The sequence below is a fragment of the Macrotis lagotis genome, chromosome 1 (genome assembly GCF_037893015.1).
Source record: "Macrotis lagotis isolate mMagLag1 chromosome 1, bilby.v1.9.chrom.fasta, whole genome shotgun sequence".
Lineage (NCBI taxonomy): Eukaryota > Metazoa > Chordata > Mammalia > Peramelemorphia > Peramelidae > Macrotis > Macrotis lagotis.
The window spans coordinates 34,455,912-34,476,401 of record NC_133658.1 but is presented as its reverse complement, the minus strand read 5'-3'; the positions used below and the strand labels follow the sequence as shown (position 1 = coordinate 34,476,401).

Genomic DNA, 20,490 nt, shown 5'->3' with positions numbered 1-20,490 from the left:
AGGTAGAAAATGTACACCAACAGTCCAGGAAATGGCAATGAAAGGGTGTGAGCACCGTGCAAGGCGTTGCTGAGAGCCAGGCCACCAGACTACCAGCCTCAACAAGAATTGGATCTCCCATTCACTGGGGGAGGGGAAGGTGCCTTGAATTCGTGCTGGCACCTGCCCGCCCAGATGGTCAAGGGCATAGAAGAAGGTGCCAAGTAAAGAGGACTGCTTGAGGCAGAGTTTGGGGAGGCAGAGTGGGAAGGAGGGAGGCAGACTGGGTATGAAACAAGGTGATGACAAATGTACGCTCATAGCTTATCCTGATCCCAGAGTCCTGGGCGGCCAAAACCAACCCCAAGTCCCCAGGGCTGTAGTGGCCAGGTCAGACTGGTTGTGCCCACCTGAGGACACATCTCTCTCTGCCTGACTGTGCCTTTTGTTCAGTGATGCTCTGTGTGCCTCTCCTTTCTGTAGTTCACATATCAAGGTTTACAAAACTCTGGGGAGATTTCCTCCCAGCCTCTGTGTCTAGCTTTTAGCCAGGACTCAAGGTCCCCATTCCCATCATCGAATGATGGACAACAGTCTGCTTCACACTTCCTTCCAGTGTCCCATGGCCAGGGCCCCCAATCCTGGTTCAGTTCTGAAATGCTATGGAAGCCTGTGCTCAGTAACTGGCACAGAACACGGCTGAGTGGGTTTGGCAGTACCCAGTGGACATGGCTCTACTTGGTGTGGGGCCATGGAGTGCCTAGCGGGCATTGCCCTTGTTGGTGTGGGGCCATGGGGTTATCCAGTGGGCATTGCCCTCATTGGTGTGGGGCCATGGGGTTATCCATTGGGCATTGCCCTTGTTGGTGTGGGGCCATGGGGTGGCCAGTGAGCATTGCCCTTGTAGCTGTGAGGATATCCAGTGGGCATTGCTCTTGTAGGTAGGCATTGCTTGGGTTGGTGTGGGACCTGGGGGGGGGGGGGTCATTCCCTTGCAGGCTTGTGAGACAAGTGGGTAGCTTTCAGCCTTTGGGAGGCCCTTTGTCCTTTGCCCTTGGAGATGGAGGAGTTTCTGGGTCCTGAGAAACAGATTCTGCTTAAAAAGCAGGTTCCGACCCTGGGAAACATGTTGCCCGTTTCCCTGGCTCGTCTTTTCCCACTGCAAGTCATCAGTCTTTGTCATCGTCTGTAATGGCTGCGATCCCGTGCCAGGAAGGATGGCTCGGGCCGGCCTTTTAAAGCTGCTCTTAGGCACAGCTAGACTCTCCTGGAAAGAATGGCCTTGATCTTGGGAGGGCCGGCCCAGGCTCTGTGGCCCCTGGCCGGCGACCCCAGCTCTGTCGGCCACCCGGGCTGAAATGCAACTTAACGTTCCATGACTGGGAGCAGCTGCTGCTGCTGCTGCTCCCTCGGTAGCCAGTGAACCTGGAGTGAAACTGTGGTTTGGGGGAGGGGGGCCTCGGGATGTCCCCTGGAGCTCTCCATCCTCCTGCCCTGAGGAACCCAGGGCCTGACCGGGCAGGAGTTTGTGGACTCCTCCGTCCTGGGCATCCGTGAACATTTAGTTCCCACCCACCATCAATCACGCCTCCATTTTGGACATGAAAGGAAAGCCCCTGCAAGAGAGGTCAGGGCCTCCAGGGTCTGTCCTGGCACCTGGGCCAGGAAGCATTCTTTGGGGGGCCACATCTCCCACTCCCATAACTGCCCCTCTGCAGCTGGGGCCTGTGGCGAGGTTGATCAGTGGTTTGCAGAGGTCTCTGAGCCACTTTAAACTTGGCCGAGCCCCCGGGTTTAAGTGCTAAGAGTTGAGAATTCACATTGAAGCAAAGGAGAGCCCCGGCTCTGGGAGCTGAAGAGGAGGGGAGTCAGAACAGGGAGGGGCAGAACCTAGGTGGGGGGAGGCTTGGGAAGGACTGAACTTCTGAGGGTGCTTGGAAATGGGCATGCATTGGCTCCCTTGCGCCATGTCATCGTGCCTCCCTGCTGGTACAGCCTCTGGGAGCAACAGCCTTGTGCTGGGACTTGGGAAGCCTCCATTCTCCCAGCCTTCCCTGCACGTATGGCACGGTGGTGTTGCTTGGCGTACATTTGTCCTCATCACCCTGTTTCATACCCAGTCTGCCTCCCTCCTTCCTCCTCTGCCTCCCCAGACTCTGCTGCAGAACAGTCCTCTTTACTTGGCACCTTCTACCCCCTTGACCATCTGGGTGGGCAGGTGCCAGCACAAATTCAAGTCACCTTCCCCTCCCCCACTGAACAGGGGCCCCAATTCTTGTTGAGGCTGGTCGTCTGGTGGCCTGGCTCTCAGCAACGCCTTGCACGGTGCTCACACCCTTTCGTTGCCATTTCCTGGACTGTTGGCGTACATTTTCCACCTGTTCTGATCTCTTAGTGCTGCTGTTCAAGCCATACCCCCAAGTGGCTCCCTGTTGACCTTGGGGTAAGGGGCCAACCTGAGGACCTGGCAACAAGGGCTTTTCCTGACCATCTTTCTGGCCCTGGGTCCCCTTGTCCCCCTCTCACGCCCTCTCCAAGCCACAGCCTCTGGGGTCTGGTCCTCCCCTCCTCAGATCTCTTGGGGAAGTATGAATGAATGGTTTCTCCTTACTTTGTTAGGTCCCTTTTAAATGAAATACAGCCTTCTAGGATATGCCCTGAAGCCTGGTGGTCCTGGCCTCAAAGATCTGTGCACGCAGCTGCCCAGGCTGTTTTCTGTTTGGATCTTCTTGACCTTCAGGCTCTCAGGGAGGGGCCCGTGGAGGCGTCAAGACCAGGGCTTCCTCACGGATCCTGTGGCTGCCTGGTGAAGTCTCTGGACCCCTGAGCCATGGTGGAAAGGTGGAAAGTGAATGAATGCCAACATGGGGTCATCTCGTCCTCAGATCTGGATCGCTTGCTAAACCCAGAGGCAGCTCAGAGTGGGTGCAGAGGCTCCAGCACCAGTCCTCTCTGCGGCAGGGCTTTGGTTCCCTCCTCTGTCAAGTGGGGCTCTTAGAGTCTGACTGCCCACCTCGCAGCGGGGTGGTTAGGTCCCACAAGTAAAGGACCCCTGCTCTGAGCTCATCACGGCGCCCTGGTCCTTTGCCTGTGATCTGGGCAGGAGGTGGCTCCCATCCTCTTGGGTGGACATGATTTAGTGAATGTCATAGAGGCAGCTCTGCCCTCTTCCAGACCTGCTGCCTCCTGGTTCCTTGTGGAGAGCTCTGGGCCAGGGGTCTTTGGTGAGGCAGGCCTGGCCCCCTCTGCCTCGCCCATAGAGCCCTGGCACATCACCTTCCCGATGCCTGATGGCATGTCCTGAGGAATGACTGAACCTCTAATGAGCCCCCCACCCCAGGCCCAGCTGGGCACTCCCTCCTCTACTCCGTCATTCACAAGCTTCCTTCTCTTGATCCTCCCTGGATGATTCTTCACTCCTGGGGGCACTCACCCTTCTCCTCCCTCCCATTGTCACCTCTCCTCCACACCCAGGCCAGATCATGCTGGCTGTTATCTCTCTATCCTCAGACGTTTCTTGGCCCTCCCTCAGAGTCAGTGCTTTCTATCATCTTCCACTATCCTTGATCAGATTTTTTAAAGAAGTTTAATTAAATTCTCAACATCCGTGGCTCCTGGCTGTCATATCTTTCCACTTGGCTAGAAAGTAGATTGGAGGCTCCTCCTTAGTGAAGTGGATTTCTATCGATTATGTTTATTTTTTTTATTTCCTTTTTGTTATTCTGAACTTGACAGATAACAGCAAACGTGAACATTTCCTCATTACAGTAAAAATAAGCAGAGAGGTCCATTTAGGATGTTATAAATCTCTTCCTGTGACTTCCCTGATCCTCATGAAGCTTGGGGGTGCAGGGTTGCGTGTGAGCACATTTGTGTGTGTACGTTTTGGAACGTGATGTAGATGAGAAATTGGCCCAGCCCAGGGTACAGATGGTGCCTCAGAGGAGGGGGAGGGAGGGGCCGCTGCAGGTCTAAATAAGTGGATCCCCTTCTATGGAGGACATTGGGGACCATGCCACGTGTGTGTGTGTGTGTGTGTGTGTGGCATATAGTCACAGTAAACAAATCCACACATTATTCTTTTCAGAACTGCACCCCACTTCCAGTAACTAGGAAACATGATTGAGCAACAGCCTTTGAGAGTATCTGTCATAGTTCTTTAGTCTTTTCAGTTTTTCCTTTAGTCCTCTGCCTCTAGCCACTTCATTCTCCATCTCATGTAAGTCTTCTCAATTTTATTTGAATTTGTCCCTTGCGTCATCTCATATGCCACAGGAATATGCCATTCATTTGCCCAATTGATAGGCATCTACTTTGATTTTATCTTTGTTGAGACAAAATGGTTGCTCTAAACATTTTTGCACATCTTGGTCCTTTCCCACTTTCTTTGATCTTTCTGCAATATAAACCCAACGGTGGTATCACTGAGTCAAGGGTTGGTTGCATCATCTAGTAACTTTGGGGTCTTGTTCCTCATTTCTATTCAGAATGCTTGGGCCACTTTACAGCTTCCCCTGTAGTGCAGTTGTGGTGCCTTCTCTCCTTTACAACCCCTCCAGTAATTATCCCTTTGTGTCTTTTTTGTTGTCAGATCTTTGATGATCTAATGGATATGAACTATTTTTAAATATGAATAAAGGAAATTTTATCTATAATTTAAAAATTTTTTTAAATAGTTTCTTTTGAGAACTACCCAGCAAATGGACCTTGTTCTAACATATTTGTTTTTATTTCTTATGTGCTTAAGTTAATAGACATTTATATCAGAGAAATTGACCTTGAGGGCTTTTTTTTGCAAGGCAATGGGGTTAAGTGACTTGCCCAAGGTCACCCAGCTGAGGTAATTTTTAAGTGTCTGAGACAGAATTTGAACTCAGGTCCTTCTGACTCCAGGGTCTATGTTCTATCCACTATACTACCTAGCTCCCCCCTGAAAATGATCTCTCTTCCTTCTTTTTAAATGTGTTTATGATATGACTATTTAACTAGGTCCCACATCCATCTGAAGCATCTGTGGCTATGGTGCAAGATGTTGGCCAGATTTAATTTCTGCCAGATTTATTTCCAGCTTTCCCAACAGTTCTCAAGAAATAGTTAAAAATGGGCCAGTGTTTGTCCTGTTTCCCATGGAGCAGGCATCACAACATCACTTAAATAGGTTCCTCTGGAGCTTAACTGCATTCTCTTATCATTTTCTCATACCCATTCTTTTAGTGTTTCATGTCTAAGGTCTTGACTGAACAGGGACATGTGGTTCAGAGCCTTTTCCCATTTCACTCACAGCGTGCTTCTTGCAGGTTCCGGTTTTATGGGGTTTCTGTTGATCCCACAGCTAGTGGTTCACAGTCCTTTTCTCAAAGAAAGATCGTGGCCTCTAGATGTGAGAGACCCCCACAAGCCCTTGACCTCTCTTTAGCCATATTTGGGTTTTTTTCCTATCTCCCAAATTTGTGTTTTGGAATGTGATGGAAGTGAGAAATGGGCTGAATGGCCATAGAGATGGTGCCTCGGGGCAGGGGCAGGGAGGGGCTGCTATAGGGCAAAATGACCAGATCTCCCTCTCTGGGGAGGACATTGGGGCCATGCAGGAGATGAGCCGGTTCAGTTTGTTTCCTGTCACTCTCTGCCCTGGATAGATGAGAAAGGGGCCGCCACGTTGCTGAAGCAGCTGTGCTCTCTTTGCTTCCTTACAGGTTGTCTCCACATTGCTAATAAACATAATCCCAGAGAACCACATCCCCTTGAATCTGATTGGGAAAGCAAAAATCAGTGGGAAAGCCTGGATCCAACAGAGTGCCCGAGCTGTGCCTGCCTGTGGCTTGGATGCCATGTGTGAGTCCCAGGTAGGTCTGTGGGCGAGGCCCCGTTTGGAGCAGGTTTATGAGAAGTAAAGGAGGACAGACAGGCTGGCAGAGAGACAAACACAGAACTAGGCGATGATGCCCAAAAGGAAAAGCAGAATTTGGGCCCAATCTTTAGCACACCGCCTCAGGATCCTCACCCATGACCGCACCTTTGAATGCCCCACTGGACGACCTCCAGGACACAGGCCTCAGGACAGCTTCCTGAGGTTCTCCTCGAGCCTCCTTGTGTTTTGTCAACTGCTCCCATGTAAGCCTGTCCAAAGAATGAAAACCTCATCCTTCTCTGGGGTCATCCGCCTCTCTGGTAGGCGCTCCACACACCCCCTCAGCTTCTCTGCTTGAGGGCAGGAGTCCTCCGGTCAAGTCTACCCTCTTTGTGTAAAAATGGCGTAGACATGATTATCAGCCCTGGGATTTCACTAGTTGTGGGTTCTCTGGGTAAAGAAACCTCCAACAATGCAGAGCAGCACCTGTCCTGTAGTATAGGGCCTTGGAGTTCGGCCCGGGGACATCCATGATAAAGAGAAAGGCCTCCTACAGGGACTTCATATCAGATCCACATTCACCCAAAGCCTGCTTTTATTACATCTCCACGTCAGCATCCCTATCCACCAACTTGGGTTTTGCATCAATCATTCATTGCACAAGCATTCATTTTTTTTTAATATTCTTTGGGTTTTTGCAAGGCCACTTTCAACACCTAGACCATAGTAAGTTCTCTATAAATGTTTACTTTTTTAAAAAATTGTATTAAAGCCAAAGGAGTTAAGTGACCTGGCCAAGGCCACACAGCTAGGTATTTATTAAGTGTCTGAATTCAGATTTGAACTCAGGTCCTCCTGACTCCCCAGCTGGTGCACTATCTACTGTATCACCTAGGTGCCCCCCCCCCGCATTTATTTTTAAAGGTTATATCCTGAATTCAACAAATATCAAAAAGAGCATTCCATAAACAAAGAAGAACAGAAAAGAGGATTGGATAAAGAACTCTCTCTCTTATTATCCATTGCTGGCCCAGAGCTATCTGCTTTGTCTGTGGTTCTCTCCGAATTTCTCTGTTCTCCTCTCTGTATTTAAAAAAAAAAAAAGATTATCTTGCCTTCTTTACATGCTTTTGGTTGGCAATACTGTTTTTCCTTCTTCCCAAATCCCTCCTTCCAAATGAAAAAAAAAAGGGAAGGGAAAGAGAACATCCAAGGCGCTGTGCCTGTCACTGCACCAAGCCATTTACAGATTTTACTTGCTTCTCACAACACTCTTGTGAGGTGGGCAAATTGTCCTCATATAATAGAGAAAACTGAGGCAGATAGTTGTTAAGTGACTCGCCCAGGGTCACAGAGCTAGTAAGTCAGTCAGAGGCAGGATTTGAACTCGGGTCTTCCCTTACTCCAGGTCTAGCCTTCTCTTCACATATCAGCCAGCATGTGTTGAGGTGTGTCTCACCCAGCACTTTTGCCTTATCCTTCCTTTGGTGTTCGGGAGAGGGTTAGCACAACAGCCATTTATAAACAGACTCCTCCTAGGTGCTAGATAGACCCAAGTGAAGCCCCCTCCCCTCATGAGGCTTTTACCCTCTCTGGGGAGACAACACGTACACATCTAAGTCCATACAAGATCTGTGTGGTGGTTATTGGGGGGAGGCTGTGTGTGTGTGTGTGTGTGTGTGTGATGGGGGGGTGAAGGACATCTGAGAGCTGAAGACCCCCTCATTTGTGATCCCCTGGGGACCCAGGCCACTCCAGCTCAAAGACCAGATGTTGGAGCTGACCCGTCTGCATTGGTGGAAGGCACCTCCTCTCCAGTTTGTGAGTTGCCTGTGTAATGTGGAATTGTCCCCAGCGGGTCCAGGACCGTCCTCCCTTTCTTCCTTGTAGGTCATCATCAGAGAAGGGGAGCTGCTCTGTGGGGTCTTGGACAAGGCCCATTATGGCAGCTCTGCCTATGGCCTGGTCCACTGCTGTTATGAAGTCTATGGTGGGGAAACAAGTGGCCAAGTCCTCACCTGCCTGGCTCGCCTCTTCACGGCCTACCTGCAGCTCTACAAAGGCTTCACCCTGGGTAAGGGCCCTGGTGCATCTGGAGGCACCAGCTGGATTATGAAGTGGACCCTTCGCCTTTGGTTGGCGACTGGCTCGAGGGGCAGTTGGTTTCTTGAAGTCTAGTTCTGTGGCCTGTTCATGTGAGGAGAGGCCAAGTGGCAGATTCAGGGTACCAGTGTTTTGGAGGAGCTGGGGGGATGGGGCAGAAGAGTGGGGTCTTCTCGGAGAGTGTTTCTGGGAGGTCAATCTGAGTCACCTTGCACTGATCTCATTAGAGGGGTCTCGACTTTCTCCAGCCAGTGAAATGTTTCTTTCCCCTTTGATTCACTCGGGGTCTAAAAACCTCTGAGTTTCAGGAATTTCTTTGAACAACTTAAGAAATAACTTTTCAGATACAACAGGTTTGGTCGCCTCTCAGGTCAGAGCCAGAAATGGGGCCCTTGCATGTTGTTTATTTGGTAGTGTTTTGTATCAGACAGGAAATGCAGTGGATGATGTGCGACCCTGTGTCCTGGCACCTCCCCTGCTTCCACAGCAACAGACCCCTATCCCACCCCACCCCACCCCCACCCCCCCAGTTTGGGAATAGGCATGGGGCGGGCTACCATGAGTCTGCCTCTGGCCTCATCTTGCCTGGAGCTCCTTGGCAGCCTTTGTCCTTGCCACCCTCTTCTTCCCCTGCTTCCCTTTGCCAGTTTTCCTCCCACATCAGAAGATGTGTTCCTTGAGAGCAGGAACTGGTCAGATGGGTATCTGTCCTGGCCCTTCACCCAGCACCTGCACCCTCAGTTACACACTCCCCCACCCTCTTTTTGCCCACCTTATCTCAGGAGTGGAAGACATTCTGGTCAAACCCCAGGCAGATGCCAAGAGGCTGTCGATCATAGAGGAATCCACTCACTGCGGCTCCCGAGTAAGGCGGGTTTGGGGTGGGTGGGTGGGGGTCACAGGGAGCTGCCCTTCACCTGCAGGCAGGGGCTGACCTCCACCCCCTTCTCCCCCTGCAGGCCATCAGGGCTGCCTTTAATCTCCCTGACACGGCATCATGTGAGGATGTGCAGACCAAGTGGCAAGATACCCATCTCAGCAAAGACCAGAGGGACTTCAACATGGTCGATCTCAAGTTCAAGGAAGAAGTGAATCATTACAGCAATGAGATCAACAAGGTGAGGCAGCCTGGCCTCCCTTAGCCTGCAGGAGCCCGCAGTCTCGGCCCAGGCTTGGTCTCGTGCATTCTGAGCAGCAGTTGGTTGTGTCCGTCATGTGCCGCCACATGCAGGAGCTGGGCTGACAGATTCGCACAGACCCTGAAGCAGTCGGCTTCTTTTGAAGATGTGGGGAAAGTCTCATTCCACAGATTAATGAATTAGCAGATTGGCAGAATGGAGGGCCAGGACTGAGCACCCCAAGGGCTGCTCAGAAGGCACCTGGCCCCACCTATGCCGGGCCTCCTCCCTGCACAGGCTTTCCAGGTGCCTTGGGTAGATGAGAGGCAGAAGAGGAGACGAGGGGGCAGTCTTGCAGCATCTGCCAGGGGCCCACCCACCCTGGGGGAGAAGGTCTGGCCTCAGCTGGGGCTTCAGGGACTGGGAGCCGGCCTTCTGACCCTCGGAGGAGGGGAAGGTGGAATTAGTAATCCAAGAATCCGAGTCCATCCCCCCCCCCCCCCCCCCCCCCCCAGAGTCTCCCTTTCTGGCTTCCTTTCCCATGTCTCAGAGGCTCCCAGGGCTTCCAGTAAAGGGATCTCAGACTGCTGGGGAGATTTTTGACTCAAGATTTAGGAGTTCTCATCCATTTAGAAAGTTGATTCATGGGCAGGGATTGCAGGGGGTTTAGGATCCTCCTGAGCTGACCCTCCACATGTTCTCAGGAGCCTCTCTCCTAACGTCTTTGTCAGACTTTGTTCCTGGGAGTAACCTTAGGACCTCAGGCCTCCGCGTCTTCCCTGAATTCAGACACTAGCCCCCACTGGATGGGAGCTAGGGAGCACCTCATTAAGCACAGGATCTGCTTTGTGGAGATCAGTGGGTGGGATCCAGGGGGTAGGCCTAGTAGCCTCTCTGCGAGACCGCTCTGCAGACTGACCCAGTTTTTTCTCCCTCCACTTTACTTAATTTTTTTAAATGGGATTTTTTTTCAATTTTGAACATTCATTTTTATAAATGTTGAGTTCCACATTTTTCTCTCTTCCCCTTCCTAAAATGGGAAGCAATTCAATTTGGGTTATCTCTGCAATCATATAAAAACATTTCTTTATTAGTAATGTTGTATAAGAAAAAACAAAAAAAAGGCAAACTATGGGGGGAAAAGGAAGAATAGTATCCTTTTTTTTAACATTCAGACTCCATGAGTTCTCTCTCTGGAGGGAAAAGGCATTTTTCCATCATGAGTCCTTTGGAATTGTCTTAGATCGTTGTATTGCTGGGAATAGAGGAGTCTATTCTCTCTCTCTCTCTCTCCCTCTCTCTCCCTCCCTCCCCGCCTCTCCCTCCCCCCCAGAGGTTAGTGATAGGAGGGGATGGAGCGAGGACACAGGTCAGAGTCTGGACCTGTTGGGTACCCAGCCTCTGGATGTCCTCTTCTTTATCCTCCTCCCCCCTTTTCCTTGGTTGCCTTCTGGCCAGGGTGGAACAGAGGAGACCCTGGTCCCAGCCACCGGCTAGCCCTGTTGTTCTTAGAAAACTTACTGTGTAAAAAAGAGTTTATAATTGAGAGAAAACTTTTGCCACTAACATATACAGTTAAGTATCTTAAATTACGAGGCAACAGTAAAGACTATTCTTAAAACAATTTCCACCATTTACATTTTGATGACTAAAAATGTTAAAGTAATTTTCAATTTTATTTCTGGTTAAAGACTTGCTAGGGAGGGAGGTAGTCAGCGTCCCCAGCTTGGGTCGGGAGTGTTGGCGCTAGGTCTGGGCTTACGTTTTCTCTCTTCACTTGGGTTGCCCACCTAGGCCTGCATGCCCTTCGGTCTCCACAAAGGGTTCCCAGAGAACAATCTGCAGATGATGGTACAATCCGGAGCCAAAGGATCGAGTGTCAACACGATGCAGGTCTGAGCCCTGGGCGGGTATGTGGGTGCAGGAGCTTCTCCAAGCTGAGTTTCTTACTCAGTTGACCACAATTCCATTGTCTCTTTTTTTCTAAAAAGTGATGACTCTTTTGTGGCGTGATGACCCTTGTGTCCTGTTGCCACCTACCCAAGGGTGCTCAGATGGCTCCCTGAAGACCTTGCCCTCCCTCTTCAGCCTTATTGTGTCTCATGCCCTACAGATTTCCTGTCTGCTCGGTCAGATCGAACTGGAGGGCAGAAGGCCCCCGCTGATGCCATCCGGAAAATCACTGCCCTGCTTCCAGCCTTATGAAGTCACTCCCCGGTCCGGAGGCTTCGTCACCGGCAGGTTCCTCACAGGCATCAAGCCTCCTGTAGGTGCCCTCGGTTTTGTGTTTCGGGGCATTGTTTGAATCTTTCATGCAGGGGATCCCCCTGCCTGGGTGGACATGGGCTGAGAGGATTGTGTGAGCAATAAGCTGCAGGATTCTGGGGGTTGTTTAAAAGCTCTTTGTTTAAAAGTCTCTTAAGGGAAGGGTTATTCGTGACCATGAACATTTTATCATTGCTTGAGAAGCCATTAAGCCATCTGCTCACCTCACTCCTACAGACTGGCAGGTCCACAAGGTGGGCATGGAGGGTCTTCCCCTCCCAGCCCTTCAAAAAGAAAAGCTGAGCTCTTGGGGCTGGCCCTTGGCCACCTTTCTGGTAGCTTGGGGCTGTTGGTGGTCTGCCTCTGCCCCCCTTCTCCCTTCTTCTGCCTGTGACCCAGTCTCTGTGATGAGCTGCACAGGGGAGAATTATTTCTACCTTTACTTCTTACGGGCATGGGTTTTGGGTGGTTTGACCTGTGTTTGGCTGGAATGATAACCTTTCCAGCTATATCCACTTAAATTTAATCCAGCAGAACCAAGGATCGGATGGCTTGGCTCCACTCCATGACCAGACAGTTTGTGGGCCCAGCCAACCCTGGTGGATGGTACCAGGGGTAGAGTGGGCCCTGGCTAGAGAGCATGGAGTGCTCCTTAGTGGTGGGCCTTTTCAGCTCCTTGTCACGTTCATGACCAACTGTTAACTTCCTTTTCCCACAGGAATTCTTTTTTCACTGCATGGCAGGGAGAGAAGGTCTGGTGGATACGGCCGTCAAAACAAGTCGATCGGGATACCTCCAGAGGTGAGATAATGAATCTTCTGCAACTGTCCTGTGGCATTTGAGAGTGCTATCTGGATTGAGTCAAAAGAGGCCTGTTGTGGCTTGGCTCACAACATTAGTGGAATAGCATCATTTCAGAGAGGGAACTATGACCCCACAATCATCCAGCCACCCTAGCTGTGGGACCACCTCTCTGAGCCTGGGTTCAAAGCCCTGTCTGGGAAATCCCTCCCAGATTGGTTGTCAGCAGATAGGCAGCTGTCAGCCTCCAAGCCCCACGGGTCATAACCAGAAGCTCAGAGCATACTCATCTGTGATCTCCTTTGTTAGCCTCAAATGACAGGTTGGGTCACCTCATGCACGCCACATGGGAGCTGGCGAGGACGTGGTCCTTGCCGCCCCTCCTTCATTAACATGGCCAGGCCACGGTCTCAGACTTCACACCCGTCCTGCACTCTTGACTTTCTGGTCTCCAAGTTAGAGGACGTGCTCTCCAGGGGAGAGAAGTCATTTCCCCCAACCACAGCACTGGTTTCCCCAAGAGAATGAGCTGAGCCCTGAGCCTCAGCCGCACTCCTTGTCCACTTTCCACACACTCATCTCAGGTCAGCTGCTCTCTAGGTGGCTGGTCGGCCGGTCTAGGGAGCAAATGGTCACAGTCCCACCCTACTACCAGAGGAAAGAGGAGCGCCTTGCTTGGCAGGGGGGACCTGGACTGGCCTCATGGAGGAGCTGCCTTGTGGGTAGGGCTCTGCCCTTTCAGGGGGGACCCAGTGCTGTGGGGAAGTGAATCAAGCCAGAGGTAGCCTGCCCGTTGGGGAGTCTGTTCTACCAAGTGTGTTTTAAGGCTGCAGAACCCTCAGAAATGTGATTATTTGAACAAGTCAAGGAAGAAGAGGAAAGAGAGGAAGAGGGTTTCCATTCAACTAGGAGGCAAATGTGAGCTTCTGGAAGGGCCCAAGCTGGTGTCCCCGGGGTAGTCCTGGGTCTGAAGTGGTCATCAGATGATAACTGGGGAGGGAAGGAGAAGCCGGAGCCCCATGCTCTGAACCCACCTCTTTGTTTTCTTTCTTTTTTAAAAATTTGAGCTTGTTTTTATTTTGTTTTCTTAATTTTGAAATTCAGTTGTATTTTAGTTTCAGTTCCGGGTTTTCCCCCTCCCCCTTCCTTTTCACTTCCCCTCCCATCAACTAAACCCATTACAAACCTAGACTTGCAAACCAATGTCCACATTAGCCCCCTCCAAAGAGACAGGGGAAATAAAAACCCAGATCCATATCTGTGAGTTCTCTCTGCAGGTGGGCTGTGTTTCACCAGAGCTCATGGGAGTGATCAGCCTCCATTTCTCCATCCCATTTGTTTTTTCACTCCCAAATTAGACTCCACAGAACTTTTAGTCTGGTTGGACAGATAGAAGGCAGACTTGACAGATGGGTACTCCCAAGAGTGGGCACCAGACGAGTACCTTGGGATGGGGTGTGGGCTGGCGAGCTCTCTCGTACTGTGCTCTCCCATCATTGCCTCAGATAGGCCCCTTTGGAGTTGGAGAGGGCACGTGGTCCCTGCCACCCCTCGGGTCCCTCTCCTCTGTCTGTCCGTCGGCCTCTTCTCCAGCTGGGCTGCTCAGGCCAGGCTCTCATCTTCTTTCCCAGAGGTTATTGCAGTGAATAACCGCCCCCCATGCTGCTCTCACAGCCACTTAGACTCGTTCCCAGATTCCCAGATGTTGTTAAACACTCCCAAGTACAAAACATCAGCTGAGTCCCTCCACTTCTCCATAAGTGGGGGCGTTGGACAGGGAGCCTCTGATCGCTCCCAGCTGTGAAAGCACTCCAGGCTCTGAACTGGTCCCTTCTCTCAGTTGCCCTAAGCTTGAGGTTGCAGATGGCAAGGAGAGGAGGCCACTGAAGGCTTTGAACAGAGGAGAGATGGCAGAAGGGTGGTTGTGTTGGAGGGGCAGAGCTTAGAGGTGGGGGGGCAGCCAATGCAGATTCTGTGCAGGTGGCATCATCAGTGGTGGCCAAGGGAGTAGAAGGGAGCCAAGAGGGTTGTGGGGAAAGAACCAGGGACTGTCTTGGCCCTGATTGGACTTGGGCCCCCCGGGGTAGGGGGGAGCAGCTTGGGAGGGACCAAGAATGATGCAGTGGGGATGTGGTTGTCCAGGACAGGGCTTGGCAGTGATAGAGGTGGTGAGAGAGCAGCTGGATGGAAACGGGCCCATGGAGCTCTCCAAGGAAGAGAAGGGGGGATCCTCAGCAAGCCTCTCTAAGACTGGGCAGGGCAGAGCTTCCCGGACAAGGGCCCTTTGTCTCGATCTCTGCTCCCAAGAGGTCTGAGCTAAAGCCATTGGATCTGAGCTATGGAAATGTCTGTTTTTCTTTTGAATGTTAATTCCTAATAGGCCTAAAGTGGGTAAAAAGAGCCAGATTGGGAACTTTAGGACCCACCAGTGCCTAGATGCCTGCCTTGCCACAGTGGGAAGCATAAAAGGGCAGGCAGCTTCCTTAGCAGCTGGGGGCAGGGGTGGGGGGCTGCACAGCTGACCCCCAGCACCTGCAGCTCCCCTCCTCCTGGACAAGTCCTGCAGCTGTGGGAGGGCGGCCCAGCTTTGACCTGTGCGGAGAGATCACGTGGCTCCTGCCGCTGGGCAGGCCGCTCAAGGCCGAGATTGGTTTGGTTGGTTTGGTTTTTACTTAAAATGTTTTTAATCAACAAAACTTCCCCATTTCTTCCTCTTGTCCTCTTCTTGAGAACAAAAATTTGTTGTTACACACACACACACACACACACACACACACACACACACACACACACACACGTATATGTATATATCGATTAAGCAAGACAACCCCCAGAAGTCTTTTAACCTGTACCCTTCCTCCCCAGAGTCCATCACCTTCATCTAAAGCTGGGTCCTCATTGCTCAGAATGCCAAAGTTTTTTAAAGTTGTTTCTCTTGACCCTATTGCCTTTATTTTATAAATCCTATCTGTTTATATACTGACAAGTTCTGCATTCGTGTCCAATTACAGGTTTATGCAGCTAGTTCACGTATGACGTAATGTCACGTGCACTTTATAAATCCTAGTTCTTTGTCAGGTCACCCGAATCTCCCCGACTTCTCTGAATCCATCCCCTCCATCGTGGAGTGGAGCATTTCCTTCAGTTACTTAATAAGCTAGTTGGAGCTGACCTTGGGCTTCCCCGCCTGATGGCCATGGGGCCTCTGGCCCACTCCCCACCCTCTCCCCTCCCTCTGGTCTCGGCAGGGCCGGCTCTGAGCGTGTCTGTCTGCAGGTGCATCATCAAACACCTGGAGGGGCTGGTGGTGCAGTATGACCTGACTGTGCGGGACAGCGATGGGAGCGTGGTCCAGTTCCTGTATGGAGAGGATGGGCTGGACATCCCCAAGACGCAGTTCCTGCAGCCCAAGCAGTTCCCCTTCCTCCTCAGTAACTACGAGGTAGGGGGGGGCTTTCATCCCTTGGGCTGGAGTGGGGAACAGAGTAGGGGCAGGTCAACTGGGAGCAACACGGCCTCCGTAGTCTGTCAGGAAGTGACCAGACATGGGGGCCTCAGCCTTGTGGCCCATGAGCCTCCCTCATCATAGGACAATCACCGTCTTGGGGGCACCTGTAGATGGACCCTGCCTGGGATCTGTCTCTCTCTCAGTGTTCATGGATCTAGACACATATAACCTCTCGATGGTGCCACAATGTACAGTACAATCCCGCCTCAGGCATTTTCCTCACCCGCTGACCATGGGCCAGTCACTTTACCTTGTTGGCCTCAGGTTACTCATCTGTAAAATGGGGGTCATCGCAGCAGCTCCCTCCCAGTGTGCTGAGGATCCAGTGAGTTCTGAAGATTTATTAGCATTAATGCTGGTGATTCTTTGAGGCAAGAAATTGTGTTTGTCCTCATTTCTCACGGGGTGCACCAACAGCAGCAGAGGTTTCCAGGGCACTGTGCTGGTGAAGGGCCTCCCCACCATCCCCCCCCCATTGACAGATGGCTCTGATAGACCAGATGACCCCAGCCACAAGAGCTTGTCCCTCTCTGCTGTCCCCCTACCTCCCCGTCATCCTCTGGTGTTTGTGCCTCATCTGCCCCCGTTCAAGAGGTTCCTCCTGGAGGGTAGACACCCAAGGATTCTCATGGTTGACCCAGCCCCCTGATTCCCAGTCCACCTCTGGGGCAGGGGGCCGGGGGGCTCTTGGTCCTCAGACCAGGGCTGCACCTTGGGCCTAGCCAGAAATTCTGGGAGTTTGTTCCCTGGCAGGACTAGCCCCCATGTCTTCCCTGACCTCCCACCCCAACCCAGCTTGGGCCTAGGGCCTGTTGAGGATGGGACAAAACCCACCAAGGACGCAGCCCAGTCAGCCTCTGTAGTAGTTACGTTATTGTTTGGGCTAGGCTGCACCCAGAGACCACGGTGCCGCACAAAGGGGAGCTGGTCTGGGGATGAGTCAGGAGGCTTCATGGGAAAGGGCTCCTGAAGTCCAGAAAGATGTGGCCATGGGGAGGGCACCTTTCTGCTGCGCTGGACACTGGCTGGGTTTTCACCTGTCATTATTGGAAGGAGCTCAGAGGCCACTAGTCCTCACCATTGAAACTGCCACATGGCAAAACCTGCATCTTCTGACCCCAGGGTCAGTGATTGATCAACAGCAGAGCTGGAATTCAAATTCAGGTCCCAGCTCCAGCTCCATGCCCCATTCTGTTGTTATGTGATAGGAGGCAGAGGCCTCAAGGCCTCTAAGACATCTGAGGAGGGGGCATCACCTTGTGGTTCACTGGGCTCACTTTTCTAGGCAATTCGGAAATCCAAGCATCTGGACGAAGTTTTATCCAAAATGGACCCCTCGCAGGCGCACCGGCACTCCCGAGCCCTCGGGAAGTGGCGCGCCAAGCATCCCTCACCCTGCCCCAGGCAGGGGGCCTTCCTGAGCTATTCCCAGAAGGTCCAGGCAGCTGTCCAGGCCCTGAACCTCACCGGGAGGAATCAGAATGGCCGGGACCCCAGAGCACAGAAGGTAAGCGAGCCTTTGGGGGCCTTGCACACAGACCAGCCAGCTCTAGGCCTGGAAGGACCCTCCCCTGATTTACAGATGTGGAAACTGAGGCCCACCCCTGAGCATCAGAGCGGGGCCTTGAGCCCCACCATCTGCCTCTCCTCATGCTTTGGGGCTGGATTCTTGCCAGTTATCACCTGAATTATAAAAATCATTCTAATGAGAATTTAGGTTTCTAGAGAGTTCTACAGTCACTTTGCCATTTCACATGTGTTGTCCACCCACTGTAAGCTGAAACTTGCTGGCAGAGCTTTCCAAAGATGGATTAGGCCCTGCAGAGAGATTTGTTTCTTACATGCATGTGTGCCCACAAGCATACACATACATGTGTGCCCATGCTTTCACACATCTTATGTACCCATGAGCTTGCACACGCAATTCTTCTTCCCGCTTCCCAAGAAAGCAGCTCATCCCTTTTCCAAGGGCAAGAACTGTGACCCCAAGGACTGCTGTCGTTTGCCCCTGTCCCATGGTAAGGGAGGCAGTGCAGAGTCTGCCCTGGCCCCTGGCCCCCACACAGCTTTTTCCCCCACGGTCGGGAAGGCAAAAAAGTGTGGGCCGTCCTGCTTCGGTGCCTCTGGGCCCGGGCCAGGGAGATGGGCCTTGGACTATCCAAGCAGCGTGCCCGAGGTCTCCATTGGGATGTCTGTTCTCCATTCCAGATTTTAGCAATGTGGTCTGAGCTAGATGAGAAGAGCCGAAGGAAGTATGTGAAGAAAGCCCGCCCCTGCCCTGACCCCAGCCTGGCCGTCTGGCGTCCAGATATCCACTTGGCATCTGTGTCAGAAACGTTTGAAAGCCAGGTGGATGCCTACGCCCAAGAATGGGCTCAGGCCTGCAGGAGCTATGACAAATCAGGACTTTCTCTGGATAGGTAACAGTTTGGGGGTGAACAGGGAGGGGCCGGGGTGGAGGGAGGGTGAGAAACAGCGTGAATGGGATCTCAGCTGGGGTCATAAGCAGCTGGTAGCCTCTGTGCCAGTCCTGGGAGGACGGAGTCGGAGGGGTAAACCAGCGGACAGATGGGTAATGGGGCTGTGAGCCCACCGCTTTCTGAGATTAGAAACCAGTCATGGGACGTCATTGAGATGCCCCTGCACAGAGGCTGCTGCTCTAGCCCCGAGCAGCCTTTGGAGCCTTCCTCCAGAAGACCCAGTGTTGGAGGCCTTGTGGCTGACAGCAAGCGTGGAGAATTTGGAGACGCTCGGAGAGCATGGGCCTGAGATGGCCAAGGGGTCTTCCATTCCCTTCTTCATCTTGGCAATGGAGGGGGGGTAGTCATCTTCCTAGTTGAACCTTCTTTTTGGACCAATTCTCTGGATTTCATTGATGGGAGAAAACTCCTTGCATCAATACTTGGAGAGAGGTACTGATTGATTTATCTGGGTTACAGGCCAGACCTCAGCCCAGGGGGTCCCGATTTGGAGGTCAGCACTGGCTAGCGTGACTGCCAGACTGGTTTTCCAATGAACTGAAATCACTTAAGATGCTTCAAGAGGCTTCTGGGTTAGCTCAAAGCCATTTCTGCTCCCTCCCCCCCCCCCCGGCACTCCTCTCCCCAGGAATATGCCACTCACTAAGCACCACAAAAACAGCTTCCGCTCTGCCTCTCCAGCAGTCACAGTTTTATTGGGTTGCCTCCCTTTCCCTCTCCAGAGGCTCATTTGTAAGAACATTCGATGGGGAGGGGGGCCAGAGGATCAGAGATTTGCCATGGCTTGGCAGAGAGCATAAGGAGCAGTGGTTTCCAGGCATCCCTGCCTTTTTCTCCTCCTAAAGATTTTTGATCCCCAAGCCCCGAGGTACTGGAGGACAGAATGGAGGGGCCCGTGGCCTTTTCACCCAGGATCTTCACCTCCCCCAGAGTGCCAGAGCAGTAGGGCTGAACATCCCTGGCTCTGAGAAGAATCCGTGAGTTGCCTTCTCCAGCAAGCCCTGGAGCCAGTGCCTTGCAAAGCAGAGAAATCCTCCAGGATTAAACCCCACGGTGGCTGCTATAGCTAATGCCCCGACTTGGGGTTCAGCTCCCAGGGTTTCTTATCTGCCCGCAGACCTCAGTCGTTAGGTGCAAAGCCACTGAATCGAGTTTGGATGGCTGAGACTAGTTGGACAAAGTGTTGTCCTTGCTCCTAGTTAAGAATATTTGCAATTGGGGCAGCTAGGTGGCTAGAGCACCGGCCCTAGAGTCAGGAGGACCTGAGTTCAAATCCGGCCTCAGACACTTAATAATGACCTAGCTGTGTGGCCTTGGGCAAGCCACTTAACCCCACTGCCTTGCAAAAACTAAAAAAAATGTTTGCAATTAAGCTGATAGGTGGAATGGGTTCATCTTGGATGCTGGGCCAGGCTGGTTTAAACCACGGAGACCAGGCAGCTTTGTCTTTACCTTTTCTGCCTTCAGCGAACCCTCTGTGGATGCTATGGTAACCCAAGCTTCGCCCCATCCATGTTTTCCCAGATCCTGAAGGAGTCCAGTCCAGATGACTGGATCGAGCTCTGGCAATAGACCAGGTGCTCCCGGAACTTGTGCAGAAGGCTCAGGGATGTGGATGCTCGCTCCTCTCTTGGGTGGGGCAGGCGCTGGCATCTGGGCTGGATAGGCCCAGGAAGGCCCTCTGCAGGAGGTGGGGGGCCACAGGGCCTAGCACCAGCATCTGGGGTCTTCCCTGACCCAGGGTCTGAGAATGTCCTCAGGGCAGCAAGCCCCAGAGGGCTTGGGATTCCTGAGGAAAGACTGGGTCCATCTCGTTCCCATGGTGCAGCCTAGAGAGAGGCTCAACCCTGGGGCTCTGCTGTCTGTCTCTCCACTGCCCTCTCCCTTTTGCCCCAGGTTGAAGTCCTTGCTCCATCTGAAGTGGCAGCGGGCACTGTGTGACCCCGGGGAGGCGGTGGGCCTGCTGGCCGCCCAGAGCATTGGGGAGCCTTCCACACAGATGACCCTGAACACTTTCCACTTTGCTGGCAGAGGGGAGATGAATGTCACACTGGGAATCCCAAGGTAAGGAGCAGCTGGCCTTGTGCAAGGAGAATGAGAGGAAGCCAGAGGTGAAGCCCCAGCCTTCTGCAGCTTTTGAATTGGAGATGTAGCCCCATGGCACAGTGGCCCACAGCTGTGGGTTAAGTGCTTTTGGTGGGAAGACCCTGTGGTCATGACCTCTGAGATGGCTGATGGCCAGTGGTATCCTGGCTGTGGGAGGGCCAGGAGAACTGGTGGGAGTCATGTTCTGCTTCCTTTTGGCTTTTATCACCTTTCCCAGGTTGCCAGCTCCTTCAGGCTGTATTTTCCCTGATCTTAGCAGCTTCTAGCCTAATGCCCAAAGAC

General features: G+C 52.4%; 1 protein-coding gene across 1 annotated transcript in view; it reads left to right on the top strand.

Moving 5' to 3' along the window:
- Window positions 1-20,490, top strand: part of POLR1A (RNA polymerase I subunit A) — a 66,116-nt gene that overhangs the window by 32,555 nt on the left and 13,071 nt on the right. Inside the window, exons 15-25 of the mRNA XM_074196739.1 lie at window positions 5,673-5,822; window positions 7,718-7,901; window positions 8,713-8,795; window positions 8,890-9,048; window positions 10,843-10,941; window positions 11,162-11,314; window positions 12,032-12,114; window positions 15,391-15,556; window positions 16,908-17,129; window positions 17,831-18,042; window positions 19,999-20,166. Coding sequence (XP_074052840.1) covers window positions 5,673-5,822; window positions 7,718-7,901; window positions 8,713-8,795; window positions 8,890-9,048; window positions 10,843-10,941; window positions 11,162-11,314; window positions 12,032-12,114; window positions 15,391-15,556; window positions 16,908-17,129; window positions 17,831-18,042; window positions 19,999-20,166 — 1,679 coding nt within the window. The remainder of the gene's footprint in view (window positions 1-5,672; window positions 5,823-7,717; window positions 7,902-8,712; window positions 8,796-8,889; window positions 9,049-10,842; window positions 10,942-11,161; window positions 11,315-12,031; window positions 12,115-15,390; window positions 15,557-16,907; window positions 17,130-17,830; window positions 18,043-19,998; window positions 20,167-20,490) is intronic.